A 16,846-nucleotide genomic window follows, 5' to 3' on the forward strand; every position below is an offset into this window, starting at 1 on the left:
TGATTACCTTCATTTTTATTGACAAGCAACCTGAGCTGGCGTTCAGAACTAGACTTATATAGCTCCAAGGCCCGCGCTCCTTCACCACGCCATGGGGATAGGAATAGTGATGGAATTGAAGATGGTAAAGATAAAGAACCAGGGCACAAGTTGGTGTTCTGTTGAAGGAACAAGCAAAAGAATGAAGGCCAGGGGCGCCTGGGTGGCTCAGTCAGTTGGGCATCCAACTCTTGATTCCGGCTCCGGTCATGATCTCAGGGTTGTGAGATGAAGTCCCATGTCTGGCTTTGCGTTCGGTGTCTTCTTGTATCTCTCTCCTTCCGCCTTTCCCCTTCCCCCTGCAAGCGCATACGCCTGAGTGTGTGCTGTCTCTCAAATAAATGAATAAATCTTTAAAAAAAAAAAAGAATGAATGCCAGAGGGGAATAAGAGGATGAGCGTAACCATCCTGGTGCCACCCTGGCACACGTCCTTGTTCTTGCTCCACGATCTAGGAGTAGGTCGGAGATCATGATAACAAAGAAAATCAACTGATGGTGGGGGGCCTCAAGACCACCATCATCAGTTTCAGGAGCAACTGGGCCTCCAAATGGAGCTAGAAGTCAGAGAAGACTGGCTGCACATTCTACTCTCCTGCCTTTTCTAAAGAGGTAGGAACAGATAGGTTCTGAGCTGGATTTGGGCAACCATTCCCCTCTTACTCCCAGAGGACACAGGCCTAGCTGTGTCCCAAAAGAAGAGGAAGACATTGTTTCCCAGTTTCTAAAATTTCTGTGAATTTGGAATTGGGCTAAGCCAGACCCATTCTGGGAAGCTCTGAATCTTCTGGGAGGGAACAGTTGAGAGGAAAAAGGGTGAAGGGGAGGAGCCTATGATAAAACAACATTTCTTTTCACTTCCTCTTTTGGACTTCAGAATCTGTCTGTCCTCTCGGGTGGAATCTCTCAAGTCTCAAGAGAAGTCTCTGCCTGCCACACTGGTGCTGCTGGAGCCAACGTGAGCCAGCAAGTGATGCAGATCCCCTCGTTCCTCCCCATTCCTGCTGCTGATAGTGACTGGGCTGATTGTGTGCCCTGCCATCCTCTGGGTGACATGCTGCTGTGGACAGCTCTGCTCTTCTTGGGTGAGTCGGTGTCCTCATGAAGGACAGAGTCAGGTGCACCTTCCTAACTCAGCTGCTGCTTCCCTGGGTCAGGCCGAGCTGTGGCAAGGATGAGGGGTAGCATGGGAAGCATTCAAGAAAATGAGGAGGGTGAAGCAGGCTGATGAAGATCAAACTCTGACAACCTTACTGGCCTTGGCAAATGATAAAATTGGCAGAGTTTTTGTTTTAGTTTTTAGTGTCTTTTGCCCAATATCAAGGGGCAGCCAGGTCCCTGATGTTCTGCAACCACCTACATCTGAACCTGCTCTGAGGAAAGTCTAGTGACCTAGACTTGAGTGACTAATGAGTGGCCAGGGTGTTTTCATTCCTTAAAAATTTGTGTTTCACGGGGACCAAATCTTAGGTGGAAGGGCTAATGCTGTCTTAGATAAGGGGTGGGGAAGAAGCAATAGGACACTTGGCGGGGGGGCAGTAGACATTCTCTGTCAGGCAGCAGAAGCTTATTCTGTTTATGTGTTAGATTTCCCTGGGAAGAAGCAAAGAGGGTCTGGGTTATCCAGGGAACAGGGGTTCAGAGAACACACAACCTGGACAATTCTGGAATCGTCAATTGTAGGACCGGAGAAATCACCCAGGCTTCCTTGTACACACACATGGGGATAGGTCCTGGTTGTGATCAGGGAGAAAGTCAGGGTCCTAGGCCAAGATGGAGGGACAGGGACTGATGATGCCAGGTGGGAGGAAATCTAGGGAGGCCAGCCAGGGGAGCGCTATCGCTAGGATTGTCTCTCCAAGCTCAATTCCTAGAGTTTCCACCCTCAAAAAAACCTTAGCATAGCCCCAGAGGAAGACATGTAGCCACTCTGGAGTTAGGTGCTATGACTGATAATAAAATCTGGTCATCTCTGGGAGTCCTAGGCCCTCAGTGTTGAATGATACCGGGATAGGAAGCAGAGGTGAGGAAGAGAGAGTATTCCTTCATGAGCAGGATAAAATGGACTGAAGGAGAATAACATGTGAAAGGAGCATTAGACTATCTCATTTTTCACGTGAGGAAGCTCAGGCCTAGAGAGATGATATGCTTCTCCATCTCTGCTGTTAGTGCTACCAACGTACCAGTCACCTGGGCAAGACTTCTGGGCAAGACTTGATCTTTTCTTCCATTTGTCCTTTTGCTAAGTCACCAAGGATTTGCTCCATTTTCCCCATTCTTATTTGGACCACCATATTTAGGTCTTCATCCCTCAATAACCCAGCTTTGACAACAGCCTCTGACCCCATCTCGACCGCTCCTGTCTCCTCTCCTCTGAATCTGTGCTGCACACCGAGGCCATGACATCTTCAAGGGCAGCTAAGTCACTGCACTTCAGAAATGCCTCCAGGACTGCTCCATTACCTACTAACTAAGGCCTCCATTCCACCCTCTTCACCACGTTCCCATTGCCCCCAAGTGGATCTTCCTCTACAGCCAGGCAATGTGGACACTGCATTTCCTGCTTTCTACAGATTCCACAAACTGCCTTGTTTAAACATTAAATGAATGCATGAACAGGCCCTGTTCTAGGACTTGGAGATTTACCAATGAACAAGACAGACAGCCTTCCTGACCTAAAGCATAAGGTCTTTGTCTCCCTTACAATGACTCTATTGAGTGTGTATTCATGACCATTTGTTGAGTGTGGAATGAATAAATGGCTAATGACTTCTCTCTACTCTTCTCATTTCTTTCTTATTTCTCCTCTTCTCCTCCTCTTAGGTTCTACTTCTTTATTTGCTCCCCTACTGCACTGTCCCCCTTGCCAATCCGACACTCTGGTTTTTAGCTATCACTTCTATGTCAACAGCTTCCAAACCTGTCTTTCTTGCTTGTGTCAGCTACAATTTCGTGTTTCCACCTGCTGGTTGGACACCTCCACATTGGTATGCCGGTTCAGAAACAAAACATATTCAAACTCAACTTATCATCTTCCCATTGCAAATGTACTCCTCTTCCTAACATTTATATTTGTGTGAGCACAGGTAACCTTTCCTTACGTTACTCCCACTCTCATCAAGTGCCAGCTTCCCCCAGTTGTGCCTCTTAAATTTCTCTCATGTGGGGGCGCCAGGATGGCTCAGTCGGCTAAGCATCTACCTTCGGCTCAGGTCATGATCCTGGAGTCCCGGGATCAAGTCAGGCTCCCTGCTCAGCAAGGAGTCTGCTTCTCTCTCTCCCTCTGCCGCCCAGCCAGCTCGAGTTCTCTCTCTCTCTCACTCTTTCTCTCTCAAACAAATAAATAAAATCTTAAAAAAAATTTCTCTCATGTGCATATCTTCTTCACTTCCTATTATCGTTACAACTGTGGCACCTCTTATCTCCCACCTAGACTCATTCAATAAGTGATTTCCAGAGCACTGGCAAATAAAATTGATATGGCTACTGCCCTCTTAGATCTCCTGGGCGATCTAAACAACAAATAAACAGACACTCAGGCATAAATATAAATTAGAAAGGGCCATGAAGATATAAACAGGATACTGTGATAAGAATAGTGTTTGTGGGGAAGAAGAAAGAATGATAAACAGGATGATAATGGAAAGCGTTTTCTGAGGAGGTGACACTTGAGCTGGGACTTTGAGCTCTGCAAGGATCTAGCTGTTTGAAGAGATAAAGGAAACAGGTCTAGAGGAGGGATCCGCATACACAAAAGCCCCAGGTATGAAGAACTCAAAGAGGGCTATGTTATGGGAGCTCCATGAGTAGGGGAAGAGGGGCTTGAGATGAGGCGGGAGAGGTGAGCAGGGCCCTTGTCCTGTCTCGTGTGGCCTCGTAAAGATGTACTTTTATTTCAAGAGCAAAGGAAGGCCCTTGAAGGCTTCTAAGCAGAGGAGTGATATTATTGGAACTGATATTAAAAAAAACAAAAAACAAAACAACTCTACCTTTTCTGTGGAAAGTGGATTGTGGGAGACAAAGGAGTGAGGAGAGGAGTTAGGAGGCAGAGAAAGCTGGTGGTGACTTAAGCTAGCACGGCGGCCATGAGCAGGGAGCAAAGTGGATGGACTCAGGGCCTGAGTTGGAAGCAGAATCAACAAGATTCACTGAGGTGAAGGGGCAGGGGCCTTGGGAGAGAGGGGAATAAAGGTGACTTACAGCTTTCAGGCACAAGTGACTGGGGAGATGGTGAAGATGTGCCTGGGAAAGAATGAGAGAGAAGAGTTGTGGTGGATTGGTGAAGGCAGAGTCCAAAATTCGGAGAATGAAACCGTGAATGGAAGGAGTAGAAATGAGCATAGCCCATGTAGAAAAAAATTTGAGAAATCTGGTTATGGGGGCCCCTGGGTGGCTCAGTGGTTAAGCATTTGCCCTTGGCTCAGGTCATGATCCCAGGGTCCTGGGAACGAGCCCCGCATGGGGCTCCCTGCTTGGCGGGGAGTCTGCTTCTCCCTCTGACCCTCTTCCCTCTCATGCTCTCTCTCTCTCATTCTCTCTCTCTCAAATAAATAAATAAAAAATCTTAAAAAAAAAAGAAAAGTGTCAGAATGGCAGCTCAATGTCCTTTTGAATATGGTGACCACAAATTTATAGAGACTCCGATCTTCCTGCTTGTGTGATCATTTTAGTGACGCACAGCTGAACCATAAAGGCATGGACAGTACAGCTAGATTTAACAGAGACAGGGAAGGGCAAAGGAGTTAAGGGGATTTGCATGCAAGGGATTTTTTTTTTTTTTTTGGAAGTGATTCTTGTAATGATGAATCATTAAATCTAAACCCTGGGCTGATCTTCGCTTTCTCTCTTACAGCTCCAGTCGCTGGGACACCTGGTAAGTACACCACCCACATCCTCTCCCGCCCCCAGCTACGCTCTTCCTCTGCTCCCAGCCCCCCACGCGCCTGGAGGTGCCCTGAATGCACCCGTAACCCAGTACCTAGGTGGGGCCAGGAAGGAGATGTCCCGCCCTCTCTCCCTCTCTCCTTTCTCTTTCCCCTCCTCCCAGGGAAGCCGAGGATAGACCTCCACGGCGCACAGGTGCTTTAAACCTTCTGGTTCTGTTAGGGTGAGAAATCACAGATATTGTCACAGAAACTAACTCATCCTCTCTCTCAGTAAAATCAAGAGTCCAGACATTTTTAGTCTCAGCTGCACGCAAAATCCCATCATGTGCTTAGGTTATCTCCCCGTGTTGATAAATCCCCCACTTTGCATGTATCTGAGGGCTTCGGGGCCTGTTTCCCTGGACAGAACTAGGAGGAGAGACCACTGATTGCAGCTTGGTGAAGTAAATTCTGCCGGGCACTTCTTTCTCTATGCTAACCAGCTCCACACCTCCCAGGGCTCCCCGGGGGGTGGGGGGGCGGTTGCCACTCTCCCTGGGGCACTGAAGCCAGGGCTCCCTAGACTGGCCCTCCAGCCTTTCTCTTTCTTGATCCTTCTGAGGTCACAGAGACTCCTCTGTGCTTGGCTGTGAGGATAGGTCTATTCTAAGGGAGCAAGATTGACATCAGGTCAGAACAGAAACCTGATGTCTGACTCATGCTGGATACCTCCACCAGATGCCTTCATCTGGCTCTGGAGAGAGTTTATCCACTAGTATCCAAAATGCCTCAGTTTACAGGGTAACAAAATGAATTCTAGAAAGTTATGTACATGGTGTGTGTGTGTGTGTGTGTGAGAGAGAGAGAGAGAGAAAGAAAGAAAGAAAAAGAAAGAAAGAAAGAAAGAAAGAAAGAAAGAAAGAAAGAAAGAAAGAAAGAAAGAAAGAAAGAAAATAAGAAGAAAAAGAAAGAAAGAGAGAGAGAGAAAGAGGAAGGAAGGAAGCAAAGAAGGAAAGAAGGAAAGGAGAGGAAGGAAAGAAAGAAAGGAAGGGAAGGAAGAAAAAAGGAAAGAAAGAACTGTTGCAGATGACCCCTGGTGAGGTAGACATATATTTCTAATGTTTGCTTTGCCCCTTCTCCCTTTCTCTTACCTTGCCATCTCTTCCTGAGGAACGGTCAAGCTCCCTGAGCAGACCTGGCTTCCTGGGGACCCCTGTGGTAGGACACATGAGTAAGAGGAATTACCTACAGTTACATAACAGTTCTGGGCTGGGTTCCCCTCTTGATGTCCTCAGAAGGACCAGAGGCGCTTTACTATCTGAAATTCGGGGGCCTGGTTAGACTCTTGGGGCCCCCTTTCCTCCTGCTTCCTCCTCTCTCTGCCCCTCAGCAGGTCTCCCGAAGGCTGTCCTGGACCTTGAGCCCCCGTGGGTCAATGTGCTCCAGGAGGATCCCGTGACCCTGAAGTGCCAGGGGGCCCGCACCGCTGTGGACCACGTCACCCAGTGGTTCCATAATGGGAGCTCCATCCCAGCCTTGGTCCAGGCCAATTACAGTTTTAAGGCCAGACAACAGGACAGCGGGGAGTACAGGTGCCAGACGGACCAGACCAGCCTCAGTGACCCTGTGCATCTGGATGTAACTTCCGGTCAGTGGAGGAAGGGCCTGGGGAGGGCCTGGGAGGACAAGGAAAGATGAAATCTGCTTACATGGCAGAGGTTTTTAGGGAAGGGAGGTAGTCTGTTTCCTCGGAATCAGCGCTGTGAGTTGTTGGAAGCTGTTTTCATCCACTCACTTCCCTTTTCACCCACCCCCTTTGCTTAGTGTGTGTGGTGGTGGTGGAAGGTCTTAAGAAATTCCTCAGTATAGGTTGTTTTGCCTCAATCCTGATGGAGCAAGAAGGTTACAAGGCTACAAACAAGCATATAGGGTATGAGAGAAGCAGAAAGAAATTCTGACTACATAAAAACCCATTTTTGTAGCCATCACAAAGCATAGACAGACCACAGCTGAGTCTTCGGCCTGGACACCACTAGCCATGTGAACATGGTGATTCGTCTGCGCTTGGATTTGATTCCTTGTCTGCTCATGGGGGTATTAATGCCTCCCTCCCCAGGTCCTGGTGGGAATCAACATTTCCCTGCCCCCCTGCTCTCCATGCAACTTGACCTGGAAGTTGTGTTGATCTTTTTTTTTTTTTTTTTATTAGCGAGAGAGGGAGGGCGGGGCAGAGAGAGAGAGAGAGAGAATCTCAAGCAGGCTCCACACCCAGCACAGAGCCCTACATGGGGCTTGATCTCACAGCCCTGAAGTCATGACCTGAGCTGAAACCAAGAGTTGGTTGCTTAACCGACTGAGCCACCCAGGCGCCCCCTGACAGTTGTGTTTTAAGTATATTTGCATTTCCAGCCCCTGACAAGGGCAGGGCTTAATAAATGTTTGCTAAACAGATGAATGATTTTACAAAGCTTCTGGCAAAAAGTAGCTTCTCCGTAAAGAAGAGCGACCTTGAGACTATGATGAATATTGTCATTGTTACTCTTCGTGTAGTCCCTTTCCCTCCCTGGATGCCTAAATTTTCCTCAAAAGCACACAGTGGGCCTGTTGCTCCCACTCTCTCCGCATAACAGGAAGTAATAGGCCTGGAGGGAAGCTCCTGAGGCCTGACATCTCTGTCCCTGCCCCTGCAGGAAGGCAAGGAGGGGAGGGCATCCCACCCTGGAGCCTGAGTGTGTCCCCGTGTCGCCACTGGCATGTGGAGGAGCTGTGGGTGTTTCTTGATTCTTTACAAGGCTTCCAGGAGATTGCAGGGGCATTTTGCTCCCAGATGGATGGGAAGGCCCTTTGATTACCTGAAGAACATCTTATGAGGGCCGCTAACAGGAAGCTGGCCCCTGCTCTCCAGATCTGCACCAAGATAAATGTCCTCAAGGAGAGCTAAGGTGGCCCCCTTGCACAGACCAGCCGAAGGCAGATACTCCTCATTATCTAGGTTATAACCTGGTGCCAGAAGAGACTCTTCAGGGAAGAAAAGCCATTCCAGCCATGTAGGTCTTCTGTGGTGGGGATTACCTTGACAGGGAAGAGAAGGGCAGGAATTGGTTGCTGGGGCTACATGGCAACTTGGGCATTTTCTCTGGGTTCTACTTTATTTTTTCAAAGCTTTACAATTCTCAGCATCCGCACCTGCCCTAATCCAATCTCATGAGAGGGGCAGTCTAGGGAACCAGGACGGCTCAGCCTCATCCCGGAGTGCAGTGTCCAGCCAGGGTCTCGGTTCTCCAAGAGGAGGAATATGCAGTATGGTAAGGCAAGGAAATGGGTGGAAGCTAGCTGTGCCTCCCCGACAAGAGAGGTGGGGTTTTCTAGCTTGTGGCACCTGAGTAGCAAAAGCCGGTGCCACCCTCTGGCCCTGGATTTCCCGCTGTAGCTGTGGCTGACTTTTCTCTGTGATGTAATTGGTATTGAGCATCTCCTCCTGCGTCTGTGGTCATGTCACCAGCCAGTGCAGAGACTTGGTTGGCCTCATCCTGGTTGGCTGTAGGGGGTGCTTGCTGGGAACATGTGTGACTGATTTATTTACTTGAGAGAGAGAGAGAGAGAGAGAGAGAGAGAGAGCATGAGTCAGGGGTGGGGGCAGAGGGAGAGGAGAAGCAGGCCCCCCGCTGAGCAGGGAGCCCCACGGGGTCTCGATCCCAGGACCCCGAGATCATGACCTCAGCCAAAGGCAGACGCTTCACCGACTGTGCCACCCGGGTTCCCCCTTCTAATTCTGCTGTTGCCTTCTACCCTACCTCTCTTTCCAATTCCAGTTCTGCTCCATCCTGCAGCTTTAGGGAAAAGGAGCATGTGGGCTGAGGTCAGGAGCACAAATATCTACCTTAGGCTTTATTCCCTATACAGCAAAAATGCTAAATATTTTTTCTTCCTCAGTAAAAGGATGAACATTGGGAGGGAAAAAGGACACAGCAGGCTAATGACCCACCTTCAGACCAAGGTGACGCTGCTGCCGACAGACAAAGACCTTGCTGAAGTAAAACTCCACATTTACCAACATACATCAAATAAGCTAATACTTCTTGGGCGTCCATGACTTCCTCCTCTCCCAAAAGACATATCTCTGCTGTGTCCCCTCACATGTCATCTCTTAGGTCAGACTGGATCTTTCCCCTCCCTCCCCCAAGGAAGGGACTGCACCCTGGGCTCTCTTGTATCCTTCCCGTCCTGTTGGGCAGGACAGAGCTTCAGCTGCCTTCTCCCAGGACGGGAAAGAGAAGACAAGCCCGTCCTGAACATCTACTATGTGCCAGGAACTGCTGTAGATGCATGGTATTGTTATGTCCACTTCCACAGAGGAGGAATCCAAGGCCCAGGCCCAAGACTACAGAGCTCCCCAATGACAGAGCCAGCATTAGAGACCAGGGCCATTGGATTCCAGACTTAAGCTCTTCCCTCCACACATTGTGTCCCACCGGAAAGGACAGTCTCAGAGTTGGGTCAAGACCTCCTGGGTCCTAGGGTCCCTTTGTGTCTTTCAGACTGGTTGCTGCTCCAGACCCCTCGCCTGGTGTTCCAGAAGGGGGAGCCCATGGTGCTGAGGTGCCACAGCTGGAAGAACAGGAGTCTGTACAAGATCACATTCTTCCAGGACGGGAAGTCCAAGCAGTTTTCTTCTCTGAATTCCACATTCTTCATCCCAGAGGCAAACCTCAGCCACAGTGGCGACTACCACTGCACGGGAATGATAGGGCAGATGCTGCGCCTCTCACAGCCTGTGGCCATCACTGTCCGAGGTGCGGACTCCGTCCCGATGGAGGGAGAATGGCGATGAGGCGATGGGCAATGACGGCTAAGGTCCCACGGGCCTCCTTGGAGCTGAGAAATGCCAGAGGGCAGACGCCTGGGCACTGAGGCAAAGTGGGGAGGAATGGGGGCCGTGAGAAATATTGGCCGTGGGCAGCAGGAGGGGCTGGAGCTTGGGGCCCTCCGCTTCAGGTCACAGGGGAAAGGCTGTGTGCCCTTTGAAATGCAGGCCCCGTCTGTCCTAAGGACAGTGATGGAGCAGAGCTCCCGCACTGGGGCAGGGGTTCCTTAAGCTCCCGGACGTTCCCAAGAACTGAGGTTTTCTTATTTCTTCTTAGTTCTCACGTTATGCCCGTTCACTCCCCAAGCAAGGCATGACCGGTCCCCGACAGCTCAAGGCCTTGTGGGATCCAGTCGCGGTGCCTCCAGTTAGGGGAGGCTTCAGGTCCCCCTTCCTTCTCTCCCTGAGCTCGGCCCCCACACACTCAATAATGTACCTTTATTGGATGAGCGGAGACACCTGTGAGTGGGGAGGCACGAGTCCAGCCGCAGTGTGGTCCGCACAGGTGAGGTTGGGGGAGGACCCAGACAAAGGACAAGGGACAAGGGACCCAGACACAGAGCAGCTCCCGGGGAGCAGCATTGGGGTAGAGCATGGGAGGCGGGAGGCTACTGCCTGTCCTGAGGTCTGTCTCCCCCAGGGTCCAGCTGGAGCGACTCCTCCATGGTGATGACAGCTGGGGCTGTGGTCGCCGGCACCGCTGCGGTGGCCATCCTCGTCGCGGCCGTGGCCTGGTTCCGCCTCAGGCAAAAGCAAACTTCAGGTTCGTGGCTTCTCTGGGTTTCTCTTGCTGTCAGTTCCTACTTGGCCAAGGCCCTGACCATGACCATCGCCAGGACCCTCCTCTTTGGGCTAAGAGAATCCTTATAGTTCAGACTAGCCCCATATTTTATTCATTCATTCATTCATTCATTCATTCATTCATTTTTAAAAGATTTTATTTATTCACGAGAGACAGAGAGAGAAGCAGGCTCCCCGCCCGGAGCAGGGAGTCCCGGATCCCGACCCGAGCCGAAGGCAGACGCTTAACCGACTGAGCCGCCCAGGCGCCGCGTTCATTCACTTATTCAACAAGGCTTGGAAAATCTTGCTTATGGGTGGAGCACTGTGCTAGGCACCGTGGATGATGAGGAGTCCAGTCCCTGCTCTCAAGGAGCTCACGGTGCCGTGGGGAAGACAGAAGGACAAGTCAATCGCTAGAATTAGGTGGGATTGTGATGGGAGGCGGGGGGACACGGGCCCACCTGACGCAGCGTGGGGCGAGCGGTTAGAGACGCTTTCACAGGGGACAGTGGTATATCTAGTGACCAAAGCACACGTGGGGGGCCGGCCGCCCCGGTTTAACTCTCAGCTCCACAGTGCACCAGCTGTGCGACTTGGGGGAGTTCTTCAGTATCTCCGTGCCTGTATTTCTTCATCTGGAAAATGAGGACACTGATAGAACCTACCTCGCAGGATTGGGTGAGGATGAATGCGGCTGAGCGCTCATCCCAGGGCGGAGTACTTAGCACATGAGAGAGAGCCGTTCTCACGACCGAGGAGGGGACGTCTGGGGGTAGCAGTCAGCCAGGCAGAGGGGGCTGGAAGAGCATTACAGGCGTGGGGGCCGAGGCACGGAAAGGAGGAGCCCTGCGGCTGGGCTGGGACGGGGGCTGGGGGAGGAGCAAGGAGGGGGCGGTAAGGGGTGCGATGCGTTGAAACCATAAACTGCAAGGCCCAGGGAGGAGGGAGGAGGCGGGACAGACAAATGGGTAAGGGCCGAGTCGTGCAGACCACAGAGGCCACATTAGAGAAGGAAACTGCGCTCCAGCGTGGGTGGCCAGACTACAGGAAGGAAGTCACCATAAGTCCTCATTCACTGCCCCCCACCTCGTCCCCCGTGCCTAGCACGGTTTGCCAGGCAGGGAGTCGGAGTCCCTAAACGTCTGTTCACGGACGGTTGCCCTGAAGAACTTCGACTCTTGGAAAGGGGCTCCTTCCCCCTTAGCACTATCCTGAAGGAGCTCGGAGAGGAGGCGAGGTGCCCTGGAAATCTAATAAGCAAATTGTCACAGTTCGTCGCACTGGAAAGCTAGCTTGCTGGATTACAAGTCTAAAGACACCCAGAGAAAGAAGAGGAAGAAAAACTCCCAGCCATGGCGAAGGAGAAGAGACTGCTCCTCATACCTCACAAGGCACTTTTGGCATTGGTGCATAGCTAGGCCCTCCGTTACTGCCGCTCACTAAATACAGAGATGCACAGAGATTCTGAGAGGGAGGAAAAGGAGCTTTTTAAAAGGCAGAGCAAGCCTGAGAAAGATGCAGCCGAGTGGCCTTTCTGACAGCCCCAGGGGTTCCCACGGTTCCCAACTCAGTGGCCCTTTTACAGGCTGGGCAGGCCCTGGGCAGGAGAGCCGGGGAATGGGGAGGAGGGGAGGCATCTCTGTGGGGACGGGTCTCTGTTGGTTCTAACCCAATCCTGCCCCCCCTCCTCGCCTGAGGACTCAGGCCCCACCCTATAACCTTACTAACCTCCTCTGTGCCCCTCATAGCTCCCCTAGGAAACCCCAAGCACAGGGAAATGGGAGAAACCCTCCCTGAGGAACCAGGTGAGTGCCGCTCCCTGTTTTGGGGGCTCAAAGCGGACTGGAGCCCGCAGGAAGTGGCTTGTGTGAGTTCAGCTGGGAGCACAGCAGAGGGAGGGGGCGGTGGGAGGAGGGCAGGGGCTCAAATCGCTTGGTTGGTTCTGAGACTAACTCCTGGGCCTAAAGAGGACCTCGCTGGGGATGAGGGGAGGAGGCCCCCCTGTCGCAGATAGAGAGGGGAGGGCTGTGTCCGAATTTTGGAGCCAAGAATGCTGGGAGCCTTTGCAGTGCAGGACATCAGAGACATTTGGGTCCATCTGTGGGGTTTGGCAGAGCTGACACAGGACAGAGGTTAGAGTGGAAAGACTGAGACACACGGGATTAAGAAAAGAGAGGGAGACCCAGGGAATGATCCCTGGACACGCCGAGGACTCTGTCTCGGGGAGTGATGGGGGAGGGGTGGGGCATTCCGAGGACCTCCGGGCTGGAGAAGGTCCTAGGGGACTGGGTGTATTCGTGGGCTTCACTGCTGGGCAAAGTTTGGCTCCGATGCCTGCATGTGTAAGTTTATTAAACACGGGCCTGGCCCCAGTTTTGTCACCAGTAGCCGGTGCAATCTTGCACATTTCCCCACCGCGGGGTGCAGTCACCTCCCTGAGGAAATGAGTGGATTGGCCTGATGACCTCAAAGCCCTTCCGGGTCTGACATTCTGGGAGCCAGTGACTGTCCAACCCTTGGCCCAGGTGGGAGCAGGAGTGTCCCAGCCGACCTCCTGACTGTGGCTAAGCCAGAGCACGAGGGAACCTGGAACTTTCTCGAGGGGCTCCTGGACAACAGAAACAGAGGAAAAAGATGCCCTCGAGGACTCTGCGTCAGGTGGCTGGAGTGTGACTCAGAGCGGAACCAACAGATTCGAGAGCTTGAGCAAAATGGCACTTGTCCTGCTGTGCTTTGAGCAAGGCCCTTGCGTTCTTGGCCACGTCAAGTGGGGATGCGGGCTTGAGCCTGCGCCAGGCCAGACCAGATCTAGAAAAAGCCCAAACACAACTGGAACAGCCCCTTGGAGGTTTGGCTCTGTCTACACTGGCACAAATACATTTCACAAGCACTTATGTCACCGCCAGGCACAGGGGCTCATGGTTTCCCATCAGCGAGCTAGGTCGCTAGGATTGTTGAGAAATGCATTAGAAGGAGAATTCAGGAGGTGGTTTGTTCCAGAATCTGGAGCATGGCAAACAGAGACTCTCTGTGTGCAGGGGTGAGTGGAGACACTAGATGCATTGTCTCAGCGCCGCGCCCCCCCCCCCCCCCCCCCCCCCCGCCTGAGGAATGCTGCTTTGCAGTTACTGAGACTACTTTTCACACTGGCAAAGTGAGTTTATTGGCAAAAAACCTGCGGGAATTTGGTGTGTTTTAGCTATTTACCAGGGAAAGTACTGGCTTGTTGGCTTGCTTCCCTCTTTCCCTCCCTCGCTTTCACTGTTGCTCTTTCTTCCCTTTTAATGTCACGGAGCAGGACATTCTTCAAGGTGACCCCGAGGATGCGCTGTATCTGGCCAGTGCTGAAACGGCCCCCAGTCTTCTTTCCCTGAAGACCATGCTTGGCAAAAATCTGGACTTGACTTCCCTGTGATACTGAACATCCCCCCATCTCTTCCCCAGTATCTCTGATCCCTAAAGCTGGCTGGCTGGCTTTCAGAAAAAGTCAGCAATTATCTGAAAAGCATGCAGCACAGATGAGGGCCTCCCTCTGCCCGTGTGGCCAGGAAGGGAGGCTGGGTCAGGGCGGTGAACCGAGCTTTTGGCCTCCAGGGCCTTGTTTCATGTCTGGTTCAGGCCTTCGTACTGCAGCCTCCGTGGCAGCCTGGTGGACCCTCTTCTACTGCCATGCCCTGGCTGATCTTAAAATCTTTTAAGATTTTATTTATTTATTTGAGAAAGAGAGAGCATGAGTGGGGGCCGGGGGTGGGGGCAGAGGGAGAAGGAGAAGCAGATTCCGGGCTTGATCCCAGGACCCTGGGATCATGACCTGGGCAGAAGGCAGACACTTAACTGACTGAGCCACCCCGGGCGCCCCTGATCTCTGTTCTTTCTGCCCACAGCCAATGTCACTGATACTGAAGAGGCTGCCAAAATTGAGGTGAGCCACCCCAGCCATCTCCTCCTTCCCCCTCCTCCTCTGTTGCCTTCATCCATGTGCTCCCTTCTGCGTTCTCTAGGACGAGAATACCATCACCTACTCACTTCTCTTGCATCCGGAGGAAGAGGCAGAGGCCTCCGATTACCAGAACCACATTTAGTCTCCATTGTCTTGCCTGTGACCCAGGGAAGAGCATCAGAGAGGCCAGGACGCCTGACCTGAGTTCGCCTTAGGGAAGACAAGGGGATGCCGCAGTTCCAAAGGAGAAGAAGGACACTTTCAGAGTCATCTGCATGAATCCTGAACCTCCCTGTCCTAAGAAGAAGGACACTTTCAGAGTCATCTGCATGAATCCTGAACCTCCCTGTCCTAAACCACAATGTGGTCCCAGATGACTGACTGTCCTGGTTCCTTCTGTGTCTCAGCACTTCTCTCCATCAAGACTCTTCTGCATACATCCACACGGCAGATAAAAATTACTTTTATTAAGAGGTAGTAGCAACATGGGAAATGCTTATGTTATAGGTTACCTAAGAAAATTATGTAGGTATATATGATTTCAGGAATGTCGAAGCAGATTAACGTTTGCCAACATATTAAAAGTGATGTTTCAGGGTGATGGGATTATTGGTGATTTTCATTTTCTTTATTTTTCTATATAGACCATGTATTACCTTTATAATAAAATACTAGAAAAAAAGGCTGTATTGGTTGGAGTGTGGACTGACCCGTTTCTTTTCAAGGATAAAAATCTTGGGAAGGTCGTAATGGGTAGGAGGTGGAGGAGAGGGAAGATTTGGAGTGTAGGGTGAGTGTCCTCTTCTTAAAACTGAATACTCTTGGGGCGCCTGGGTGGCTCAGTCGTTAAGCATCTGCCTTCGGCTCAGGTCATGATCCCAGGGTCCTGGGATCGAGCCCCACATCGTGCTCCCTGCTCGGCGGGAAGCCTGCTTCTCCCTCTCCCACTCCCCCTGCTTCTGTTCCTGCTCTTGCTCTCTCTCTCTGTCAGATTAATAAATAAAAATAAAAAATCTTAAAAAAAAAACCTGAATGCTCTTTGAAGATGGTCTTCTGGTTTCCATGTCTTCTTCCTCTTCCTCCCATGACAAAGAAAACAATCACTTTGTTTTGCAACACCAGTTCTCAGGAAGCCAAGCTTTGGATGAGTCCTCGTGGAGATTGCTGTCTCTTCCTGCCTCTGCTGTTCTGCTATATTTACCAGAAGGATGTGGCGTTCTCAGGGAAGCCATTCTGGCAGATTAAAAACATGACTGACAGCTTCTCTGGGGGTTTGGTGGGCACCCTTGGAGAGGCCTTGTTTTACTGGGACTCTCTCACAGCTTCATTGTGCAGCATTCTTGCATTCATGATTTAGCCGCTTCCTTTCTTGTATAGTTTTCATGGCTTTCTATGATAGTCACATTTTATTTTATTTTTTTTTTTGAGAAAGAGAGCAAGAGCGAGAGAGTGTGTGTATGTGAATGGGGTAAGGGAGGGACAGAGGGAGAGGGAGAGAGAATCTTAGGCAGGCTCTATGCCCAGCACGGAGCCTGATGCAGGGATTGATCTCAGGACGCTGAGATCATCACCTGAGCCAAAATGGAGTCAGATGCTCAACAGACTGAGTCACCCAGGTGGCTCACCCATCCCTATGCTACATTGTATAGTCCCACAGTTAGATTTCACACTCACCTATTGTTATAATAAGGAATAATAGTAATGTGATTACTAGGTTATTGAGGGCTTACTTTATGCCAAACTATGTGCTTTAGAATTAGAGAGTTTCAGAGTATCAGCCTTTCATATTTCTTCTTTTGTGATTTTCCTATTCACAAATTCTTGCCCATTTTTATAGTAATAATGTATATCTATTTATAAATTACATGGTAGCAACTTATTTCCAAAAGGAAATAAAATTTTCTTTTTTTTTTTTAAAGATTTTATTTATTTATTTGACAGAGAGAAAGATAGCGAGAGCAGGAACACAAGCAGGGGGAATGGGAGAGGGAGAAGCAGGCTTCCTGCCTAGCAGGGAGCCTGATGTGAGACTCGATCCCAGGGCCCTGGGATCATGACCTGAGCCGAAGGCAGACGCTTAACGACTGAGCTACCCAGGCACCCAGGAAATAAAAATTTCTATGTAAATTATTTTATTACACTAATATTCTTTTTATAAAATTAAAATACAGATAAGCAAAAGAGATAATTAAGATCACCTATAAGCCCGCAAACCACAATTGATGTTAACATAAAGGGTGCCAATCCATGTTCCTTTCAGTAGCAATAGGTGCGTGTATTTTAAAAGTTGGTTCATATCATATTTTTACATGTTCATAAACACACATAGGCAGAAATTCATGCTCACTGTAAGCAT

General features: G+C 50.6%; 1 protein-coding gene across 2 annotated transcripts; it reads left to right on the plus strand.

The window, feature by feature from the left end:
- The first annotated feature begins 918 nt into the window (after positions 1–918).
- LOC113933575 (low affinity immunoglobulin gamma Fc region receptor II-like) lies at positions 919–15,342 on the plus strand. Of its 2 annotated transcripts, none has more exons than XM_027613815.1 (7): positions 919–1,123; positions 4,891–4,911; positions 6,294–6,551; positions 9,442–9,696; positions 10,408–10,530; positions 14,435–14,472; positions 14,552–15,342. In XM_027613815.1, exons 1-7 carry the CDS (start codon positions 1,012–1,014, stop codon positions 14,630–14,632), a joined length of 888 nt encoding a protein of 295 aa, XP_027469616.1. In that variant the 5' UTR covers positions 919–1,011; the 3' UTR covers positions 14,633–15,342. The 2 variants fall into 2 exon arrangements, with proteins under 2 accessions (XP_027469616.1, XP_027469617.1); XM_027613816.1 differs by having other exon boundaries at positions 6,297–6,551.
- The last annotated feature ends 1,504 nt before the right edge of the window (positions 15,343–16,846 follow it).

Source organism: Zalophus californianus, chromosome 10 (genome assembly GCF_009762305.2).
Source record: "Zalophus californianus isolate mZalCal1 chromosome 10, mZalCal1.pri.v2, whole genome shotgun sequence".
Taxonomy (NCBI): domain Eukaryota; kingdom Metazoa; phylum Chordata; class Mammalia; order Carnivora; family Otariidae; genus Zalophus; species Zalophus californianus.

What these genes read in the sequence shown, in the direction of transcription:
- LOC113933575 (XM_027613815.1), top strand. Translation starts at nt 1,012, where the DNA reads ATGCAGATCCCCTCGTTCCTCCCCATTCCTGCTGCTGATAGTGACTGG. An exon ending in GCATCTGGATGTAACTTCCG is followed by an intron (nt 6,552 to 9,441) that starts GTCAGTGGAGGA and finishes TGTGTCTTTCAG; the next exon opens with ACTGGTTGCTGCTCCAGACC. An exon ending in CAGGCAAAAGCAAACTTCAG is followed by an intron (nt 10,531 to 14,434) that starts GTTCGTGGCTTC and finishes TTCTGCCCACAG; the next exon opens with CCAATGTCACTGATACTGAA.